The following is a 24,828-nucleotide window of genomic DNA, read 5'->3' as shown; positions in this document are numbered from 1 at the left end:
ATTAAAAAAGTTACGGTTAGATTCTTAACTTTAAATTCTTCAAATAATAATAATACGAACTGTAATAACTGATTAGTCGATTTTTGCTTTATATCGTTATACAACACTCAAGTTCTTACTATTTATGTGGGCTCAGAACCACACGAACATGCATATATATATATATATATATATATATATGTGTGTGTGTGTGTGTGTTTATTAAAGTGTGTATATATATATATTATTATTATTGAGGAACATGTTTGGGATCATTATCTCTGTTTCGAATGCCAGACGAACCAATGTCTCTCTCGGGGTATGTACTAGGACTGTCTGGAAGAAGCAGTTGAAGGAGTGAATGGCGTGTCATTGTGTTTAGGTGACAGCTGCAGGTGTGGCATCGACTGGGTGAGCTGCACCTTTCACATTGTGTAGAGTAGCAACACATAGAAACAGTACTAAGCATTAGAGTGTGGGAAGCCATATTTTACACTGGCTGTTCGTCTTTGGTGTTCATACAGGAAAAATCAGCTGTACATTCAGAACATCATTCAAGCAGGTTCGTGCACCATCAGGGAGATGGTTCTTTCAACATCAAAACGCCTTCTCCGACACTTGGATTCCCGGTGAGAGCTCAAGTGGTTCGGATTCCACGTTAAGATGTAGGTCCATGTCTAATATAGCATGGGTGCTGAAAGGGACGCTAAACTCAAACTAACCAACCAATAATACCTGCGTTATTTCTCCTGGCTTGCACGATCACCAGTCAGCTTCTGATCTGGTCTGCAACCCCGGCAACAAACTTTGACAAACTGCGGCATCTGGTTGAGTAAATGTGGAATCTTATTTTCTAAGATATCATCCAGCACCTTTACAATATTTTAGATGTATGAGATCAAATCTGTCTTAAGGTTGTAGGAGAGCACACAACGTACTGATATAGTCGTTTAACTTCTCTATATTTTGTCCATAAATGTACGTAGGACCCTGTGCGCATAATTATACACAGTGTAAAATATGGCTCTCCACACTATAATGCTTGGTACTGGTCCTATGTGTTGCTGCTCTACACAATGTGAAAAGTGCAGCTCATCCAGTCGATGCCACACCTGCAGCTGTCACCTAAACACAATGACACGCCATTCACTCCTTCAACTGCTTCGTTCGCGACACATTGGAAGCGGTATGCACCGTAGCAAGGCGGAAGGGGGAAAAAGCCAGGATAATGACATCTGTAATTGTAGCCTTACGTCCAGCAAACGGTTGCAGACAGTCCTAGCACATACCCCGAGAGAGACATTGCTTCGTCTGGCGTTCGAAACAGAGATGATGATCTCAAACATGTTCCTCAAGATATTATATTGTATATATATATATATATATATATATATATATATATATATATATATATATATATATATAAAACTCTATGGCCTATGGAACCCGGAGGCTCAATGCCGCGTTCACAAAAGCTCTCCACTGTTTTCTATTCTTAGTTAACTGCATCCAGTTTCTACTTTGTATTCCAATCTCTGTGAGGTCCATCTTAATATTGTCCTCCCATCTCCGCCTAGGTCTTCCTAATGGTCGTTTTCCGATTGGTCTTCCACTCAAGACTTTGAAAGCGTCTCTACTTTCTTCCATTCTAGCTACATGACCCGCCCACCTAAGCCTCCTAGACTTGACGAACCTAACAATGTTGGGTAAACCATATAAATTATGCAGTTCCTCGTTATGAAGTTTCCGCCATTCCCCATTTCCGTTCCTCTTGGGTCCGAATATTCGTCTCAGGATCTTGTTTTCAAATACTTTCAGTCTATGTTCTTCCCTCAGAGTAAGTGACCATGCTTCGCAGCCATACAGAACAACAGGCATGATTATCGTTTTGTATATTTTAAGCTTCACATTCCTCGACAGAATTCGCGACAACAAGAGATTTTGAACCGAATAGTAACACGAATTCCCTGCTTTTAGTCGACGTTTAATTTCTCCGTGAATATGGTTTGCCTCTGTTAATATTGATCCTAGATATTTGAAACTATCCACTTTATCAAAAGTATTATTTAATATTTTAACGCATCCATAATTTGCTGTATTCCGGTTACGACGCACTTCCATGTATTTAGTTTTCTCTGCATTTACTTCTAAACCCATGTCCCTGCAAGCGTTTAATAAGATCTCTGCATTTCTTTCTATAGTTCTCCTATCATCCCCTATTAAATTTACATCATCAGCATATGCCATAACCTGGTGAATACCGTTCAACTGTACGCCCAGGTTGCTATCTTTGATTTTCCTTATAGCGTATTCCAGAACGAAGTTAAATAATAATGGCGACAACGCATCTCCTTGTTTCAGGCCATTTTTGACGTGACAGCTCGTGGACAAAAATTTTCCTACCCGGACTTTACTTTATGATTCATTTAAACGTATCTTAATTAATCTAAATAGCTTTCTCGGTATTCCAAGTTCTGTAAGAACGTTGTATAATGTTTCTCTCCTAACCGAGTCGTACGCCTTTCTAAAATCAATAAATAGTTGATGTACCGGCGTATTGTATTCCTACTTTTTTTCGAGTATTTGGCGAATGGTCAATATTTGGTCGATAATTGATCGATTTCGTCTAAATCCGAACTGAGAATCTCCAATAATTGAAATCCCCTAATAGAATTTTCATATGGTATCGCGGGAGTTGGTCAAATATCCGTTCCGCTTCTTCGTAAAATCTGTCTTTTATATCGTTATCCGTATCTTCAGTTGGGGCATGTATAATCGATCTTAAAAATGCTGAATGTGTCTGGAGTATGACACTCCATGCTCGCTCTAGATCTTAGCGTTATGGCCATGTACGTTGCCGGAGTTCCGATAGAGCAGTGGTTCCCAACCTTATTTACCTGACGCCCCCTTTGCAAACTCTTCTCCGTCTTTCGCATGACAAAGACAAAATGTCAAACATGTTGCGGCTGTGAATTTTGATAAAATCAATTTGTCAGTGGTCATTACAGATGGCACTTCATTCATTATTTCATAGTTTATTGTTATTAGCTTGCACTCCCTTGCTTGCTATTCAACTCCCCCAAATTGGGAACCATTAAGATAGTCTGCTCTGCATGTAATATATGCGCACGATAGAACCTTGGCCAGAATTCTAGCAAGCCAGAGTAGAAGGCGTGTACCGACTATAGCAGACTGGGTAATCGCTGGTAATATAGGGACGCGCGTCATTCGTCTGAAAACTGCGGTCTAGCACGGTGTCCAGATGTAGGACTGATGACATCACAAAGACACGACGCATTAGTCATACTCTTTCAATGAAAACCAGAAATGAGAGGAATACGTAGCTTATCGTCCTTTCCAGAAAGCCAGGTGTGCAGATCCTAAATAACGAGTGCGAACACACTGAACGTCTACATTTTCTCCACATTTGAACGTCTATGAACTGTGTCCAAGAACAGGAATTATTTTCATTTCTGAATAACACGATCTCCATTCGCACTCTCCCTACACTACCAAAGACGTCCTCGGTGATGACACTGAACCTCGCTGCAATCTGTAAGTTTTCCGTCCTATGATTATGTCCTGTAGATATAAGCGTAACTAGAAGGGGTCACACCCTCCTAAAATACCGTTGGGCCACAGACAACATTCTCTTAATTCTCAGAAGTAAGGAGCCATGGCCATCCCTAACCAAATATTCTAGTTAGCCTATAAGGCCTATAGGCTAAAGCAGATGGATTATTAAGATAAATGAATGAGTATGATGATAAGAATGTGGAAGAAATATGTTGCAGAATTCAAAATAATTCAATCTACATACGAAAATTTGCATTGGTAAATCTGCAGAACTGACTTGCTTTTGCTGTATAGAAGTAAGTACTCAAGAAAACATGTTTAACATAATCGACAATATGTCTAGTTTACACGTACTTTACTGCTGCTCTAACACTTGGCATCCATGCTTCCCATATGAGCTTGTGATATGGATCTTGCGTTACTCCCATAGTAATAGTATGACTTTCATTCATTTCCAACAGATCTTTCCATTGCTTAAACATATCCAATGGCTTCTTTGGTTCCTGAAGAACATCCCAGTCCTTCAATTGATCCTTAATTATCGGAGCCACCAATGTACTAGCAAGATTACCAAGATCATACAATTTGTACTCTTCATAATATTTGTCCTAAAATATAAAAGATACAATACGTGAGATCATGTAAACTTGTTATACACATGAAGATCATAAAAGAATTTCATTTCCTAAATAGTTAGCTTAGCTATCATATTTATTACGAACAAAGTTTGGTGCATGCGCAGATAGAGAATTAGATATACCGGTTGAGGAACTGCTAGATATAGCGTCGCGCGAAAGTTACCATAGTACTTATTGCAAAATTTTCACATGTATGTAGGTGTTGAAGACTTCGAAAAATGCTAAATTTGAAATTAATAACACGCCGTTAAAAAAGAAGAAATACTTGGTAAAATTGTTAGTTTCGAATTATAATGTAGACTTCAAGCCTATTACAGAAATGTTTTAGAAATATTATTATTGTTAAAAATTATAAATTCCGTGGAGTGTTTGTAGGTTTAAAGACTATTATGGTTACACTAATTAACAGTTGAAATTAATGCTGATTCACCAGATAGATATATTTCAGTAAAATAAATATCTGGTGTTTTAGAGTACTTTTAATGTCATCATCTGCTTGTTATTAAAAAACTACGCAGAAGACACACTATTTCTGGACTGCTAATGCAGTACTTGTGTTTTCCGTTTTATTTGAGTCATTATTGATTATTAGTATTACTACTTTTATTTTAACACGAAAGACATTTACAATGAATATATATTCTCCCGCACTGTATTAACGTCTCTGTAGCATCAAGACAACTGTCTCCCTTCATGCTTATATTGTAACTGATGTTATTACGCTGTTACATGAGAGTTAGTTACTACGCTGACGAAGTGACGGCCATTTAAGTACATTTGTAACACTTACTTCTGTAGCAAAATATGTCCTGGTTAAGAATACAATTGTGATAAAGAAGTTTTTGGCAAGTAAATGGAGTGAGAAGTTGAAGAAGTATTACGATCTCAATTTCTAAATATAAGTACTATTTAGTTCGGATTACATCCCCACCACTTTCCACCGCTGACACTTCCTCTTGAATCATCCTGTATATAGGGAAGTGTTTCATCAAACGTAGGATTTGCTATGAAATATCCATTTATTCATTGTTATAGCTAACTTTGTTCTTTAAATATTTAAAAACAAAATTTTTAACTTACAGAAATTACGTAAGGTACATTATTATTATAGTATGATGATGTAGTGTTCTACATAAAACCTAACAATTAGACCTATCAATTAACAAACTAAACGAGATCCAACCAAACTGAAGCTCGAGCTTGAGAGCAAGAAAGCAAGCTCACTTTAGATTTACACAGCAGACGATGCAGAAACAAGTTTATTGCTCGTATTTATAATATTTACCACATGCATTACAGGTCAGCACATTTAGTAACCAAAACAAACATATGAAAACAGCTACGGGTATTTTATACAATAGCTTAAAATCATGCTTAATGAAAAGCTCTGTCTATGTGTAATGTTTTCTAATAATGAAAAGTAGCAAAAGGGCCACTACTTACCGCAAAAAATATGTGGCAGAATTTTCTTCTATATGCAACGGGTAGCGCTTTCGGCAACAGATGCTACTTCCTTCTTCGGCCTGTAAAGACTCAAAAGGATTTATAAACATGAAGGAAGGGTAAAGAATTAGTTAAAAGGTTAAGATATGTAAAAAAACAAATCTTCTGTCAAACATTAAAACACACGGGAATAGACACTCACTAACATTGTACACTGCAGTTTACTGTTTACTGTTCTTGCTTTCCAAATGGTGAATGTATGTAGTGAAAAGATTACTCCAAATGATATTTATTTCTCTTCTATCCAGATTAAGTATGGGCCTATCTTTATGAATGTAATATGATTCTTTAATTTTTCGTTCCGTTGCTGTTTAGGTTTTCCAATTAAACATGATTCCACGATATGACGGTTATAATCTCTAAGATGCGTTCCTAAACCGGATAACAGTTGCGGGTTCCAAGATTTCGAGGTACGAATGTGTTAGTTATTCTAGTACAAATGTTCGTTTTTGTTTGACCTCTATACACTTTATCACACTGACATTTCACTCGATAGACGTCACTGCTTTATAAAGGGTCAGAAAAAAAAAACCTTAAAATTAGTTATGTATTTATCTATAGATTTCGGAGGAACTTCTGAAATGTTGATAATGTTGCGTCTTTGTAGAATCATCTTAATTTTTGCTGAGAAATATGAAACCAAAGGGATATCAATCCATGTGTCAGTTGCGGCATCTGTTGTTGGTTGATGGTGGGTGCCGACGATTTCCTGTTGTACCATTTTAACAATAAAGATTTTTGGAAACCATTTTCTTGTCCAATTTGTAATAAATACTGTATTTCCTTGTCGAGATGCTCAGAGAGGTCTGAAAGTAAAAGAGCTCTCCTAAAAAAGTTTTTCCAGACATTTAATTTCTGAAGCCATGAAGGAAATACAATATTTATTACAAATTGGACAAGAAAATGGTTTCCAAAAATCTTTATAGTTAAAATGGTACAAACAAGTACAACAGTCGGCACACACCATCAACAAATGCAGCAACTGACACATGGATTGGTATCCCTTTGGTTTCACATTTCGCAGCAAAAATTAAGATGATTCTACAAAGACACAACATCAAAATTTTAGAAGTTCCTCCGAAATCTATGGATAATCTGACCAATTTTAAGGCATTTTTTACTGAACCTTTACAAAGCAGTGGGGTCTTTCGAGTGAAATGTCAGTGTGATAAAGTGCATATAGGTAAACAAGAAGGAACATTTGTACTAGAATAACTGAACACGTTTGTACCTCGAAATCTCGGAACCCGCAACAGTTATCCGGTTTAGGAACGCATCTTAAAGATTATAACCATCATAACGTGGAATCATGTTTAACTGAAAAACCTAAAACACCAACGGAACGAAAAATTAAAGAATTATATTATATTCATAAAGAAAGGCCCATACTTAATCTGGATAGAAGAGAAATAAATATCATTTGGAGTAATCTTTTCACTACATACTTTCACCATTTGGAAAGCAAGAACAGAAAACAGTGAACTGCAGTGTACAATATCAGTGAGTGTCTATTCCCGTGTGTTTTAATCTTTGACAGAAGATTTGTTTTTTTTTTACATATCTTAACCTTTTAACCATTTTTTTTTTAACCATTCCTTCATGTTTTTAAATCCTAATCTTTAACAGGCCGAAGAAGGAAGTAGCATCTTCCGAAAGCTACCTGTTGCATGTAGAAGAAAATTCTGCCACATATTTTTTTTTGCGGAGTAGTAGCCTTTTTGCTTTTTCTCATTGAATATTATCACCGCTCGCGATATTGTGATGTTTTCTAATAGTTCGCCCACCAACCAATACATGCTTATATAGTTATGGTTTATATTTAACTTTTTAAAAAAAGTTTGACTACCACCTAAAATGCTCTTACACAATTAATGCTCAAATTGAATATGGTTAGGACCCTTATTATATTTTGAAATAATCAAATTGAAGCAATAGTTTATTTAAAGTGCAATTAAATTATCACAATAGTTTTAAATTGACGAATTGCCCACACGCTAGTGATATCTATTGGCGCAGGCAGCGATGCCTATTAGCATGACTGTTCACTATTATGAATTAATGTGACATACAGATTGGGACGTTCCTCTTTTATAATTAGGATGATATGACCAGGTAATATACAAGAATTTTGGAATCAAAGACTGAAACCGAAATAAATAAGAACAAATGGATACTAACTAACCTTACTGCCAACGGAACCCGAAGGTTCAATGTCGCGTTGAAAAAAAGCTCTCCATTGACTTACGTTCTTAGCCAACTTATTTCTGTTTTTACTACGTATATTCCCTAAGTTGACAGCTTCAGTAAGTTACATTTATTGATTCTTTGACTAATCGGTTTGGAATTTGCCGTCTCTTTCTAGCACAAGTCTATATGAAACGTGGATCTACAGCTTAACGTAGGATCCGAACCGCATGAGCTCCAGTTGGAAATCAAACCCGGGTCTGCCGCACGGAAGGCAAGTACGTTAACCATATAGCCAATAGGGAGCACAAGTTATATTTATAGTATGGACATTGCATTTCAACTCCCCAAAACTTTGGTAGAGGAAGGGGAAAACAGATCACTAATTTCAAAAGTTACTCACTTACCTAAATAAAAACATAAGGTATCTATGAGACAAAGGACAGTTAAAGTGAAGACTATATAGGTATGACGAAAAGAAATTTTAAAATACATGTCAAAAACCATCCTAAATATACAACAGCTAAACATCTTATTTCAAATCCAAACGAAAGCTTTAAAATGAACTCGAACGACAGATTCGAGGATTTTATTCAAAGCCAAAAATAAAACCCCAAGATCGTTCTTCGAATATCTTTTTTTCTTTCTTCAAGCCGCCAAGACCACAAGACGAAATTAAAAAAAAAAGGAACAATATTATTTTTAAAAATAGTATTTTATTGACACAATAAAATAAACTTCGTGGCAACATGTGCTGCGTGCAAAACAAATCAGAGCACTCTATTCCACAATGAGTCATGCTATTAGTGAACAAGTGGAATCTAAGAAGCATATAAGACAATGAGTTACTACATTGTTCTTCCCTGGTAAGTTAATTTCCCTTACATGTTATATTTTTAAAATGCCATTTACGCGTTATCTTCTCTTTTCACAAAATTCAAAGAGCGAAAAAGAGATTAGAGCAGAAATCAAGCCAAACCGCTACTGTGTTCAGCCCTTTCTCTAACCAGTCACATTTTTCTTATTCTTGAGTTTATGCACTGCTATTCCGACACATGGTCTGTATCACAACTTCTGTTGTGATTGGATAACCTGGTGCATGATAATTGAACTAGATACAGACAAGAAATAGCGGAAAATCATTTTTTCTGTATTTTGAACTTCAGTGAATTCAGTTGTGTGGAAGATATGTTATACGTAAATTTTCTATTTTTTACATTACCCTTATCAGACGTTCCTCTGATTCCTGTCAATTAAATAAAGGTGCATGAGTTCTTGAACGTATATCTGGAATTGCACAGTTATAGTGAGTTAAGCAGGACAAAAGTAATCGATAGAATTCCATAATCATCATATTTCGTCTAAAATTGAAAAGATATTTCTAATCTTGTCAGACTGCTTCATAATCAATTCTTTACGAAATGCACTGAAATATAAAAAAGTTAACGATCATTTGCTGAGACGCTGTCAATATGAACATTGTTACCTGTAATTCCTTAAATGACTGAACTGCTTTTTCTAGAGTTAAAGGATCTTCTTTGTCCTTACTTTTATTAACCATTTCTTCCACAATCCCCAAAACGCGTTCAAAAGTAGCTATTTGTTTCTCCTCCTGCTCCACTAGTTGAGTCAAATTCTCTTCTTCCTGTTCTAAAGCCACGATTCTGTCTTTAGCATATGTTAATTTCTTATCATTTTGAATGATATCCTGTAAATAAGCATAAAATTTATTAAGCATAATATTGAACAATAATTAATCCTTGCTCAGTTTTTCCTATTTTATAAAGATTTAATAACTCGAGTATGCTAGCTGCTGTTACATTTCAGATATACTAATATTCGTAATACAGATATTTACTAGCTAGGTTATGTAAAATTGTACTACTTTAGCCAGTTTTTAAAATTAATTATCGGTATAAAGAAAAAAAGGAAGTTATCCTAGCTTTTCAATTTCTGTTTCTGCCATAAATGACCCTAAACTTTCAAAACTAAAAAAACATAGCGTTTCCTCTTTTTGAATTCATATTGTGGAGAGATGTGTGTGTTTTATTCTCTTATAATGATAGAGGGGTACTTCCAATTTCGCCACCTTGATACAGCAGGTACCAAAATATGGGTCTCAAGGAAACAGTAGCAAAGGTACGGTCGGTTCCACAGCAGGTTGATACCAATTTAAAACTCATCGAAAATGACTACCGCATGTCCATCAAGACATCTGCAGTTACAAGAACTGCAGCACTAAAGCAAAATTTTGAAAGCATTCTTGCTAAACACACAATGTTTACCATACCGTCAGACAATTTTTTTTTTTTTTTTTAAGATTAATGTTCAATGTCTTGTCCAAATAAATAAATAAATAAATAAATAAAAAGTAAAATAAAAAATAAAAATTAAAAAAAATAAAAATCTCACGTATCCAAGGATTTAAATATGGAGTTACGGACATACACTACCACTTGTACGAACGTGTACTTTGTAAATTTAATAGAGTATATCAAACTTCGACTAAATGTAATTTTATTAAATTTCATTGCAACCACATCATAAATTATTTGTGATAACACTTATACAAGCCTTTTTCGTTCTAAATTGTTTTCTTAGCACAAATTGACAAAACACTGACTGAAATCTAGTTGAAATATAGCATACTAAAAAAAAAATTATTACTTATTACCTAACAAACAGTAGCAGAAAATAAATAAAAACAACAATCGGCATGATAAAATAGTTCTCCTGTAAACTTAGACAAATGTGACATAATGTCCTATACATCCCAGGAATATATATATATATATATATATATATATATATTATTATTATTATTATTTTATTATTTATTTTTGACAATACAATCCTATAATATTTAGTACTAGGATGTTGAGAAATATAATATAATATGACAGTTACCTGTTCACACATGTCCATCAGGAGATCCAAATTATGTAATAATTCAGGTAAAGCAAAATTTTGGAACTTCTTCTCTTTCCTTACCTCCCACTCATCACTTGGTCGCTGCTGACCAGAAATCGCATGATAGCCACTAAGCACCCTCTGTTCAGGTCCTGTCATATCAATTACCTTGACCTTTGTTAGATGGCTAGATGAAGAAAGACAAAAGTTAAATGTGCTCAAAGTAAGAACAGAAACTAAATGACTTTAATCAATCGAGTTCTACTGCATAAACTAATAGATATATACCTATATCATATTGGACAGTCCAAACCAAATTTTGAATTTCTTCAATCATTCTATTAAAAGTCGAAATCTGTTTACCTGAGTAAAATGTTGTCGACTCTTTTCCTTTCAACTTTAATGAGCATGTTATTACTTCGGAATTATTCCTTGAACTGCTACTTTTCCGTGTTTGGTTTAGAAAATTGACGTTGAGTGAGTGTTTTTTGGATGTTAGTACTAGGCTGTATGTACAGCCAAGTTGTCTCCTTTGTTAGAGAATCAAACGCTGGGGCCTCAAAATCCTTATGTTTACCGATTACATTCTTAAATAAAGTCAAGCTAATGTCATAACCCTTGTTTGCACAATATTTCCTGATCACTGAAACATCAAACTTTGCGCAAAGGGCTACAACATAACTCCCGAAAGTGACTCCGTTTTGAAACTCCAGAAAGCGGTCCAGTGAGAAAACACATACACTCACAGCTCACACATTACTGGCACATGCACCTGAACAAAGTTGGGCGAGCTCATTTTACGCGCGGGATGAGGGAATCGTGTTTGGTTAAACATATGCAGAACAGCCTTCTGTAGTTCGCTAACCCTTCTAATACCGAGTTCTGCCTTTTGTCCCAAAGTAGCGCTATAGTGTATAATCTATGATAAACTCGAGAATAAATTTTCGAAAATTAATACGAACTTCCGAACCTCCACGTTTAATGGCCTGTATGTACATTGCTCTCTAATGCAATCATTTTACAGTATGTACACTTTGTATAAAGAGGATAGAGAAACATTTCTACATCATATTTTTCGTCCTACAAACTGCAACTATTATGGTACTCTCAAACATGCAGGTGTTTTGCATATACTCTGTCGTCAAGACTATCTACCAAGTTAATATCTGTTCTACTTGTAAATGTTTCTATCTACTCGTTTTGTTTTGTCTTACTAAAATAGCAGTGTTTCGAGTCGTGTTTAGAAACCTTGTTCATTTTATCCTTCGCTTTTCTCTTTACAGCTCCTACTGTCTCAAACTAGGTTCATTTCAGTTCTGATTTCACTACGGGAAATAAACAAAATTACTCGGATCAAGATCCGCCGAATACACCGAATGATCTAACACAAAGATTTCATGTTTGGCGAAAAACGTTTTCACTGACAGTGCTGCATAAGCGGGTGCATCGGCTTTGTGCAGAATCCACGATTTGTTCGTCCATAAAACAGGTCATCGTTGTCTTATTCGCTCACGAAGGGTTGTCAGCAAATTACGGTAATAAATGTTGGTTTAGTTTCACCCTCGGATACCTAATTAACATACACAATCCCACGGATGTATAAAAAAAAAAAAAAAAAAAATCATTGCTTTCAAATTCAATTTGCTCATTCAAGCTTTCTTGTGGCGTGACGAACTTGGCTCTACCAATGCACTGATTGGCCTTTGGTTTCAGGATCATACATGAGAAAACACGATTCTAAAGCCGCTGTCACTCTTTCTAGGAATGTGGGGTATCCTTCAATGCTTGTCAAAATATTAACCCAATGTTTATCCAAGTTTCCTTTTATTCCAATGTCAGATTCCTTGATACTGATTTTGAAAAGCTTTTATGTGAAATTTGACGAAAACTTTCTCTGTCAATTCTTATGATTGGAGCAACAGCTCGAATACTCACGCGACGAGCTTTGCGAATCATATAATCGATTTTTTGGAATGTTTGAGTTCGTTTTCGAGATGCAAAGGTTGTCCAGGACGGGGGTCGTCTATGATCACTTCTCGTCTCCCTTTAAACCGCTTGAACAACTCAAAACTTGTATGCGCAGTAGTCACCCTCGTACATTACCTTTTGCAAATCTTAAGTTTCTGTCATGGATTTCCCCAGTCTGAAAAAAATCTTCATATTGATACGCTGTTCCATTTTAACACTAGGCACTTTTTCCGACGGAGCAGAGACGTACAGTCCGCTTCGTTCAAAGGCCACGGCGGAACTGAGTGGCTTGCACCTCGGGCAATCACTCATTCGATAGGCAGAGGATGCCATGGTATACACTCATACATCGATTTTTTCTAGCAAGACCTCAATGATTATTAATCTATCTATATGCTGTATATGAAAAATATACACTATTAACTAGCACGTTGTATCTGTTATTTGATTTCTCCTACCAGTGTCACACATATTACAAGTTACGTTGCATGCTTTATACGTATTTAAAAAAAAAAAAATATTCATTCTGGTAATAAAATTATATATACCCGAAAGTTTATTCAGCACGTAAATATTACCCTCCCGCTAGTATAGTGAGAGCAGATTTGGTCCACGTGGTCCCAAGTTCGATTCTCGGAGAACATTAATCGCACTACGGTGGTTTGGATTTTACCTTAAACTGTAGATCCGTAGATCCACGTCTCATACAATCCCGATGCTGAAAAGGGTCGTTAAACTTCAACAAACAAAATACCTCAAATAAGAGTAATAATCAAGACTGAAATTCGAGTGTAAATAATTTATTTACGTTCACTATTTCACTTACTTTTACTTTTTCGTTAATAACTATGCACCAAAGGAAGTATTACTGGGATACAGGAATTGAAATGTATTGAGAGAATAACTGCATAATATTACAAGTAGAGAAAACGAAAGTTAAATCACAACACGAAGTACTTTTAATCCTGATCGCACATTTTGATCTGCCTACAATAGGAACAAAATATTAAAAATAAATAAAATACCTTTCTTACCTATAATCTTTCTTCATTGGTTTAGATTTCCCTTGTTCAATAACATCATCGACAGTTTTAAACAAATATTTTACTTTTTTGTTTTTCGTTGCTCCATCTCCTTTCCTCCATCTGGAAAGTTTCTCTTTAAACTCTTCTGCTTCCTCCTCGTCTGAATCCGGTTTAAGAGAAGCAACCTTTGCACCCTTCTCAGAACCATACGCACCTACACAAGAAATATGCACATAAATATATTTATTCAAATATATACTATTTCATATATGCCGACGTTTAGATTAGAATTATCAGAGAAAGGGCCACCACAAGAGGAGAAGGCTTGGTGGTGGAACGAGGAAGTGCAAGTAGCAATAATGTATAAGAAAAAGATTATGAAAAGACGGAATGGAATATATAGTATGGAGGACAAGGGCATACAAGCTAGCAAATAAGGTCAAAAGAGCTGTGGCAATAGCTAAAACAAAGGGCATAGACGAACATTGAGAATAATCAAAGCAAGACACAAACCATCCAAGGACATCACCATCAATCAAGTTGATAAAACACGATGAGAATAAAGTGCTGGATAACTAACGTTGATCCAGAATAGATAGAGAGGTTATTTTAAGAAGCTACTGAATGAGAAGAACTAGAGTGATGGATATAAGGGAAGAGTGGCAATAGAAAGAGAGATGGAAGAGATAAATAGGGTAGACGAGGAAAACGTAATGAGGAAAATGGAAAACGGGAAAGCAGTGAGTGCTGATCGAATTCCTGTAAAGGTTTGGAATAATCTGGGCAATGAAAAATAGGTATTTTATGGGAAATCTGAAAAAGTTGCTGAAGCAATGATATCGGACGAATGGAGGAAAAGTATACTAGTACCAATTTATAAAGTGAAATCAAATTAGTGACTGGCGAACTCAAAGTAGCGGACGCTGGACTAGAAGACAAATATAAGAAATCGGAGAAGATTTGCGTGTCTGAGAAGACTTATTATCAATACTGCTAATTCATTTTCTTCTCTATGACCGAAATCTACGAAATATTTTCTTCTATTATTATATCCAGAAATAACAAGCATTAATAAACATTTTATCCGCTTATGTTCAATTTGTTCCTACGTTATATACACTAGAACTCAATTTGTTCGTATGGTACAAAAAGCAGAAGTTCCGCACAATTGTTATAATGATACAGTGTATTCCTTGAATTAAAAGAATTTTGCTATTTTCAGTATTACAATAATACAAAATATACCTCGAAACTCGAAAGCAGACCCTTAGTATTTACATAATTACAGTCGTAAGAATATAATCACTGAGTTGTCAAAGCACAAGTGTTAAGCTGAATACAGTCCATGAAGTCTGAATTGGCTAAACATCAATGTCAACAGTTACAATACAATATATGGATGATCTAACGAGCAAAAGAGTGGAGTAATGGTTAATGCACTGGCACGGTAAGCTGAAAACGCGGCTTAAATCCCAGCTAAGTACATATTTTCTAAATTTAAATTTCATTGCACCACTACCTGGACAGAATGCTAAAACTGAAAAATATCTGTCAACGCCTCTATTTCTACACGAATAAAATTACTTCTTTCACTAGAAACAATTTAAGAAGTTCCGTACTAGAAGAAACTATTAATTTATCAGTTTCTTTCAAAATAGTTTGTTGGATTACAAGGTGTACAACTTTGCTTCCGCCGTTTTCCCCCCCCGAAACATGACGCTTGAATGAAACAAATTGCTTACCCAGGCATTATTCAAAGTATTGTCCATCGCTGGCCACTACTTTCTCCCATCTTTCGGGCAGCCTACGAATGTCGCGTCGAAAAAATGTTTCATCTTTGGAGGCGATCCACGAATCGATCCACTTTTTTACTTCTTCATAAGATCGGACGTGTTGGTCAGCCAGGTCATGCGCCACTGATCGAAACAGGTGATAATCAGAGGAAGCGATGTCTGGAGAGTACGGCGGGTGGGGTAGGACTTTCCATCTTAACGTTTCCAAGTACGTTTTGACCACTTTTGGTACGTGGGGTCGAGCGTTGTCGTGCCTCTCGCTGTATTGTGGCCGTTTGTCCTTTAATGCTCGGCTCAAACGCATTAATTGCGTTCGATAATGATCACCTGTGATTGTTTCACTTGGTTTTAACAGCTCATAGTACACGACGCCGAGTTGGTCCACCAAATGCAGAGCATGATCTTGGAGCCATGAATATTCGGTTTGGCCGTCGACGTGGAAGCATGGCCGGGATATCCCCATGATTTTTTGCGTTTAGGGTTATCGTAATAAACCCATTTTTCGTCCCCGGTCACAATGCGATGGAGAAATCCCTTCCGTTTTTGCCTCTGAAGCAACTGTTCACAAACACACAAACGCCTCCAACGCCTCTTGATTTCAACTCATCCGGGACACAAGTTCCTTCTTTCTGAATCATACCCATGGCTTTGAGCCGTTTTGAAATGGCTTGCTGTGTCACTCCCAATGATCGTGCCAATTCTTCTTGAGTTTGACGCGAGTCTTCACTTAGAAATGTCTCCAATTCTGCATCTTCGAAAACTTTCTGTCTTCCACCACTATGCCGGTCTTTGACATTAAAGTCACCGTTCTCTCACTAAAGCGTCCTCACCATAAGTATTTGAGAGCATTCGATGAGACTCAGCCGCAGTTTTCTTCATATTAAAACAAAAAAGTAGAACCTCCCGCAAATGGCGAGAATTTGGCTCGTAACCTGACATTTTCAATCGAGAACAACTTTACGATGCACACACAAATCGACTAATGCTTGAATGGAGTTATGTTGACAGAGGTCCAAGCTAACTGGCTGACGTCTGCGATCTGTTTATTTCGACCGCTACTTACCGTTGTAGCCACCTATCGGAAAACGGCGGAAGGAAAGTTGTACACCTTGTATTATCGTTAAACAGCAATTATATATATGGGAGACCGGGGTAATAAGAGACAGGAGTTATAAGAGACACGGCCAAAAAATACCCTAAATATCAAATCAAAATTATAAAAAAAATACGTAATGAAACCATCAATACCTTTACTTTCCTACCCCACGTGTACTTATGAACTTATATGAGTTTTTATACTGTTATCACGCTATGCAAAAATATCTTCACTCTGAACTTACCACGAAAGTTCATGACTGTTTTAAAATAAAATTGTATTGTGAAAAGTGAGTTACAAATGTGGAAATGACTGCTATGTAACTTTGTGACTAAGATTATAAAGATTGATGTGAAGTTTTGAAAAATGCTGAAACATTGCATTTCAGGTCAATTGAGGGCATGTCTCTTATTACCCCTTTTAGAAATTACCCCAGTTCAACTTTATGTTTATTTAGCGCATGTGATGAGTATAACCTGCTAGTTTTTTGTATATAGAAAGTAAATAGGAAAATTCCTACTCTGGCAATCCAGTCGGAATCTGTACATAGGTAGTGACAGTGGAGAATATGCTTTGGATCAACTAATTTCATCGTCAACTTGTGAAAGTTTGTCAGGAGAAATTGATCCAACCAGAGCAGAATCTTGTTTAGAAATGTATTACACCATGTACTATGATCTTGACTGGTATATTGGGAGGGTTACTGCTTTCCCAGATAAAGGACCATGCAAGGTTAAATTTTTGAAGAAAGAAAAAAAAAAAGACTAAATGGTTTCAACTGGCCTGCCTATGATGATATTCAAACAGTGACATCCAAATTTGTGTTTTATGGACCTATCAAACTGGATGGAAATGGACCATTCCAGATTTCCAGAGGATAGCTCAAAAAAAAAAAAAAAAAAAAAAAAAAAAAAAAAAAAAAAAAAAAAAATCGTGTTTATAGCAAAGTGAAAAAGGACTTTTGAAACCAAAACATAAAGATTAAATATGACTCCTCTTCTTTTGGTAGACCTAGGTGTTTGTAAGACTATTCTTAACATTTGTTAAACTCATGACTATATGCCAACAGTTCTTTTTGGCCTATACATTTTTCCTATGTTTATTTAAGTGGTCCAGCCTGAGATAATTAATAAGGCCTACTTGCTATAATTATGTTACACTAAAGTTTAAATTACATTTATGCGGTTTTTAAGTGTTAACTTGGAGTTTACATAGGCTAGCATAACATTTCCAAACTCTTTTGCACATTTTTCATATGTTCGTTCGTCTGTACATCGTAAAAGGTTTAATATTCATCTTACATATTTTTCGAAAATGTAGTTTTTTACATAGGCTACATTTTACATAAAATTTGACCAACAATAGGTTTACAACATTTTTCAGTGTTCTCTTCTTGTATGATTATAATTTAATAGCTTTTTCAATCCATTGAAGTTAGCTAAAACTATTTTTCAAATGCGGTGTTTTCGTTTTTTTTTTTTTTTTTTACGCAAAAGCAACTGGAAAAATGTATTAATACATCAACAGGTTTCATTTTTTAAGTACAATCACATATATTTTTTTCTAGTTCCTCAAGAAATCAATACAAGTGCTAGAAATTTTTTTGTCCCTTATTACCCAGGCCTCCCATATATATATATATATATATATAAGCAACGCCGGACAAAAAATGTCATCCCCTCTTGGTACTTATGTTAATACTGTGTAGCGCCGCCCCTGGCCCGGATAACCCCCTGGATGCGGTCGGGAAGGGAGTCCACAAGTGTCTGCAAGGCCGTCACATCCAGCTGAACCCACTCACGGAGGATAAGATAACGCAATTCCACCAAACGTCGGGGGATGCTGATATCGACGTTTCACCCGCTGTTCCAATTGGTCCCACAAATGCTCAATTGGGTTGAGGTCCGGTGATTTTGCGGACCATTCGAGGTGTGGTAGGGTACCTGAGTGTTCTCAGACCAGTCGCATATGGGTCCAGCTCTGTGAACCCTGCTGTTGTCGTCTTGAAAAATGGGGGTGTCTATAAGCAAAGTCATCGCAAAAGATAGTGACTGAAGGGCAACATATGCTCGTCCAGGATGTTCAAATAAACGTGCTGGTTCATGTTCGTGGACACCTCAATGAGTGGGCCCACTCCATAGTACGAAAAACACCCCCAGAACATGACAGACCCACCCCCGGCTTGCACCTGACTTTCCACACACTGCGGGTGAGATGCTTCATGTGGCCTCGGTGGACACAACGCCGGGCGTCATTCGAATACAGGCAAAATCGTGATTCATCAGACCATATGACACGGCGCCAGTCTGCTACTGTCCATGTTTGATGATTATTAGCCCACTGCAGACGAGCAACTTTATGTGCATGTGTGAGCAGTGGCCTTTTGCGAGGTACCCGACTCCATATGTTCATTGCATGCAGTTCCCGTCGCAATGTTCTCTCGCTGACAGGTTGGACTGGGCCTGCATTCACGGACTGCAGTAATTCCTGGCGGGTTTGGAAGCGATTTCGATTCACAAGCCTGGCAACCCGTCTTCGGGCCCGATCTGTGAGGATCTTTTTCCGACCACAGTTCTGGTGTCGTGTTTCATGGCCACGTGTGTTACACTACTGCTTGTAGACACGTTGAACAGTCCGCCACGAAACACCAACAAATCGGGCAACTTCCGATTGGCCATGGACACGGCCAAACACGACTGCCCCTTTTTGCCACTCCGTCACGTCCACGCTCTTCCCGATCTTGCCGCACACACACCGCTTCAATCGGTTCTGTGTCACTCCACAGTAATGCCCTCTGATCGCCTCGAGGCAGTGTAGGCACGTTTGGCCATGTGATTCGACCAATACGGCATTTGTACCTGTTTGCCGACGCAGCCTTGCTCTCGCGCGGGGTGAGTAATTTTTTGTCCGGGGTGCATATTTATATATATCTGTTTAACATTAATATTAACGACATATTTAGGTAAATATTAAAAATTTTGCTTACCTATAGCTCCTCTGCCTTTTCTTTTGTGTGCTTCAATCGGTGCTGATATACCCTGCAAATCCTTTCCAAGACCTTTTCCTGGCTGATAACCCATCTGTAAAAGAATATGATATTTACTATTTCATTCAGTTAACATGAACATGACATTTTTTCTTTAAATGGCTTGAACAGCACTTGGAAATTAACTCATTTCAAAGATATAAAATATAAATATTTAATTTCTGTTGTTAATTGTGATCTTAAAATTTATCCTAATTCGTCAATTTTAAGATTAAGTCTGAGATTAATGTTTAATTATGGGTCAGTTAATGTCTATAAGCAATTAATTCCTGTTATTTTTTAAAACTGAACTAAATTTATTTGATGATGCAGTGATGGTCACTTAAGGTGAATTGTACTCATTAGTTTATGTTCCAGAATTCCCATAAAACAATTTGTAAATTTTAGTTCAGGAGCAACTAACGAAATATTCCACTTAACACAATATGATTTCCCATATGAATATACAATGCCAATACTAATTTTACGATTGTTTCAATTTTACTCGCAATGACATAAAGTTAATTATAATACACATTTCCGTTTAGTTTGGCTACGCAATAACCATCCAGAAAGATGAAACAAGGATTTCTTACTCCCCGATGGTATGCCTCGACTCAACTCTCCTTCATTTATACAAAGAAAAGTTTTACCCGAGTTAGTTTATTCAGAAGTCGGAAGAAGGAAAGTGAAAACGGAAATTACTGTATGTATAAAACCATGTTTTCATGCAGAGTAACTTTTACGATTATAATGTCTATTCTGAATTGGTGGAATACTTTATGTGATTTTAAATTTATTTTAACTGCATACCATTTACTAACTCCACAATACATACTTTGTGAACGAATGTAATGCAGATAATGTTACATGATTGCATATAGAAGTCCACGTAGCTCAGATTTCACGTCACACACTATATTGCCTCGGTGTTGGAAAGGAATTCCTAAACATACCAGCATACCATTATACGCAAATTGGTAAACAAGCGACCGTAAGACAACAGTTAGGTTTCTCGCCTTGCAGGTGGGAGATCCTGGTATCTACCACACATAACACATCTTCCTCACTCAGGATTTCTAGGTGTTTTTCTTAGCGCTATCAGGAAAATGCTACAAAAGTAACAACACTTCCATTTTTCATTGTTAATTGGTTCCAATGTAAAACTGTTCTAATAGTTATATCTATAACTCCGTTAATAAATAAAATAGGCGTGTGAAGTGGTGAGCCAATGTCCTCTCTTGACATATTTCTTGAATTTTTTAACAGTTATTGGCATCTTTCAACAAACTACGGTACCTACATGAAGCCAGAATGAATTGAACGTAAGGTTGGGGCATATTTTAAATTTCTAGCGTTTATAAGCAGCGTAATAAGTAACAACATTTTAGAGGACTACTATATTCAAATATTGTCCATTTAAATATTGGTATGAATACCCTCACTTTCAGAGTTCCTAACGTATTATATGCATCGGTGCAAATCTGTCTTCAACACTGGGGGAGGGGGACGGGTAAGTAATTATATATATATATATATATATATATATATATATATATATATATATATATATATATATATATATATATATATATATATACACACAGTGGCGGATCCAAGGGGAGGGCTATAGAAGCTATATCCCCCCCCCCCTTGACGCTCAAGTTTATACTGGATAAAATGAGCTTCAATCCTGCTTTACACTGGATAGAACGGCAAAATATAGTTTAGCCCCTCCCTTGATCATATCCTGGATCCGCCCCTGTATATATATATATATATATATATATATATATATATATATATATATATATATATATATTTAGGGTGTCCCTTATTTTGGGTAATTTCGTGTTGCGATACGCACACACCCCAAATGTATTCCAGGGGCGGATCCAGGGGGGGGGGGACGATCGGGGCGAGCGCCCCCCCAGAAGAGGAAACTTTCTTATTTTATATATATAAATAAAATCCATACCAGAGTTTGGAGCCCTTAAAAGTAGCATTATGACAACTCACCGCCCCCCCCAGAAGTCGGTCCTGGATCCGCCCCTGATGTATTCTATGTGACCATAAACATTCATTAGTGAAATAGCAGCTCTCTACGGGAACGTTAACCCGTGCCGTCTTGACAACAAAGTCATGAAATGGCGTTTCCACATTTTAATATAATTTAGAATTTCCAACCGTGATAACGAGGAAACTAAAAGAGACAGAGAAACGAAACTTTGCACGAAGCAACGAGAGAAAGGGCGACATCTGCTCGTTTATTGACAAATAGCACCGGATGAACAGTGTCGCCAACCAAGACAAAGTTGTGTTTTTGTAAATGGAATGACCTAAATTGAATATCATCATTGGAAGCAGCAATGAAAATAAACACAAAAGAGATTGTAAAGGCAGATCAGTGATGCAAACTTTTCGAGAAATAACGTGTAATATGTGTCTTCGCATACAGGGAGTGAGATACTAACGTTTTGTACACCTTAAATTAGATATTGATAAGAACTGTTTGCGTCGACTCTAAGTCTGGAAGCATCCGTTGAACAGTGTTGCCATCAACAGAAGGGAAAAATTGAGTTTGGAAGAGATAGAACAACTCGGAAAAGGTCACTAGTTCTGTATGCTTTAAAACCTATAATGCAAGGCCGTAGAGCATGAGCAGTAGAACCATGGTTATGTGAGATCGATAACTGACCGAGATATACGATATCTTGTAAAAGCTGACAGGTAAGGTTTGTGAAAGGTGGCAATGCTGCACAGCGGGTTAGAATCCCAACAACCTGGTTAAAATATGAAAACAGCGTTTATGCTCACCTTGTACTATAGAATACGATTTTTTTTTAAATGTAAAATCCAAGAGAAATCAATTCCATCTCACATTCCTTTGTCGCAGACGGACACAAATCATCACACTTATCCCAAAAAAAGGACTTTTCACGTCAGATTCTTGGGGGGGGGGGGGACTGTCCCCTACAGGTCCAAGATTGGGGGGACATGTCCCCCTCATCCCTCTCGGGATTTGCGCCAGTGATTATATGAGAAAATAATATTGCAGTCGTCATTTTTAATTCAAGTTCACTTGTGACTCATCTAATTTATTCTTTTCTTACATGAGCGGATCTACACATTGTATACACTTCCAATTGAATAGAATAATAAAGGAGTAAATAATTATCAAAAGACTCATTTTTAAGAGAAATCAATTTAGTTCTTACTGAAAAGTTAACTTTGGGCGCTCATGATTAAAAGTAAACACCAATATTTTTCCGATGAATAAACATAAAAGTTTGACCCTACTTCTAGATGAAAACATGAATTGCGGGTATTTAGTCTATAAATTATAACACTTGACTTAAAAATATTAAGTTTTTCAAAGAAGACTCAATTCTATATAATACTACACATTCCAAAATAATTTTGATTTTCGTTTTAAAAGTTAACATCTGTAAAACAACATGAGAAACGAGCACATTGGTACGAATATTGAAAGTAATTAGAAGGCATCTACTTGCCACAAAGTTAGAATCTCGGGTTTAATCCTTAGTGATTCGAATTATCTATAAAACTCTAGGACATGTATTCACGTCCCATATAGGAATGATGCTGCAACGGAACTAAACTTCAAATAAACAAATGAAACTCAGAAGTCAAGGTGAGGGATCGAACCCGAGATTCTAAGCTCCAAAGTGAAACTTTTGCCAGTGATGCTAAAGCAGTTTAACGCACATTGAGTACTGTTTATATCTACGTTATTTCCAAGAAATGTCAGTATTTAATGCAAAGCTTGACCGTAACTATGATTTGCACTAAACACCAATATTGATGTCTTCATTCTAAACAAGCTGTTACTAAGTTTCTTCTATATAACTACAGTACACCAACCCAACAAGACTGATACATAGCGGAACACTTCTAATCCAACTATTTAAGTTCAACAACTTCGAAAAATTCGAACTTGTAACTACCGAATTTGCCAGCTGTTGTGAGTGTGAATTTGCAAGGATATACAAGAGCAGGCAAATCTCCAGCTACTCTCTCCTCCTAACGTAATATGCATTCATTCCATTCCAGTTGACGACTTTATTGGAAATATCTATTGTATTAATCTACGTGATTGCGTGTAAAACTGAAACAATGATCCAATTCATACTGCTGATCCGCATTCATATTGAACTTTAAGCTCAGCGCAGTAAGAAAAAGAAACTTATAACTTTCTCTCCGGCAAGCAGATTCAAACATGGAATTATCATCTGCAGTGCTTAACGTCGTAGACTATGAACGTTGTCCAATACTGCAGCTTAAGATTTAAACATGTCCTTTTACCAGGGATCAACTGGAGATAAAAAAAATGTGTGATAACTTGACCCTTGGAAAGCCTTCGACGTTACTGACAGTTTTCCAACCTATCTACTATTAACACTGCAATATGACCGTTATAAAAACAAGCATATGTCTAAACACAAATATCATACCTGCAGTAGTAGTTTTGCTCCAATTCCTTTTGTGTGTCTTTCCCAGTCGCCTACTCCTTTATTGATTAATGACGTATTAATAGTTCTCTTTCGCAGTCCAGCTATTTCACCTTCCACTATAACTCCTTTGGAACTCTTAAATGAAGGCCTCGGTATATCTTCCTCTTCCTCATCACTAAAATATACATATAAAATAAAATGCAATAAATTGTGGTCATACAATGTAAAAGTATATGCGTGCATAAAACATTTTTGATTTCTTAGTTTCTCCTTGAATCATCGTCTCATGCCCCTACATAATTTTAATTTTAAAATTCTTAGTTTCTTCTTCAGTTGTTAATTTCAGTTCCTCCCAAGCTTTCACGCTCATGAACGTTTTCTTTAGTTGAATGTGAAAGTATCTAATGTTGAGGGAACTTATGAATAATCAAATAATTTGTACGGATTGCAGGAGAAAGACTTCCTCTTGTGCTTCCCCTCTTTGTGTGTATGTGCGTGACATGATCCAAACCTGAAATTACTGTATGAGTTATAGTATTTCCAGTTTATATATTCTTCTTCCTTCCCATATCTTTCTCTCTGTAAAACTTACCGAGATTTAAGAACAGAAAGGGACTTCGTAAGATTTCGTACTTTATAAATTATCTTTTCAAGTT

The 24,828-nt window shown here is 36.5% G+C and overlaps 1 protein-coding gene across 2 annotated transcripts in view; it reads right to left on the bottom strand.

Annotated features, from left to right (window-relative positions):
* The window catches only part of sip1 (septin interacting protein 1), a 56,936-nt gene that overhangs the window by 14,669 nt on the left and 17,439 nt on the right, over positions 1-24,828 (bottom strand). For both annotated transcript variants that reach the window (XM_081751974.1, XM_081751973.1), the window contains exons 4-9: positions 24,173-24,347; positions 19,659-19,752; positions 13,793-13,997; positions 10,788-10,977; positions 9,367-9,588; positions 3,910-4,163 (exon numbers count right to left, since the gene is read on the bottom strand). In XM_081751974.1, coding sequence (XP_081608100.1) covers positions 3,910-4,163; positions 9,367-9,588; positions 10,788-10,977; positions 13,793-13,997; positions 19,659-19,752; positions 24,173-24,347 — 1,140 coding nt within the window. The remainder of the gene's footprint in view (positions 1-3,909; positions 4,164-9,366; positions 9,589-10,787; positions 10,978-13,792; positions 13,998-19,658; positions 19,753-24,172; positions 24,348-24,828) is intronic.

Source organism: Thermobia domestica, chromosome 3 (assembly GCF_964235325.1).
Source record: "Thermobia domestica chromosome 3, izTheDome1.hap1.1, whole genome shotgun sequence".
Lineage (NCBI taxonomy): Eukaryota > Metazoa > Arthropoda > Insecta > Zygentoma > Lepismatidae > Thermobia > Thermobia domestica.
Note: the sequence above shows the minus strand (reverse complement) of the source record. Positions and strands in the feature narration are given on the sequence as shown.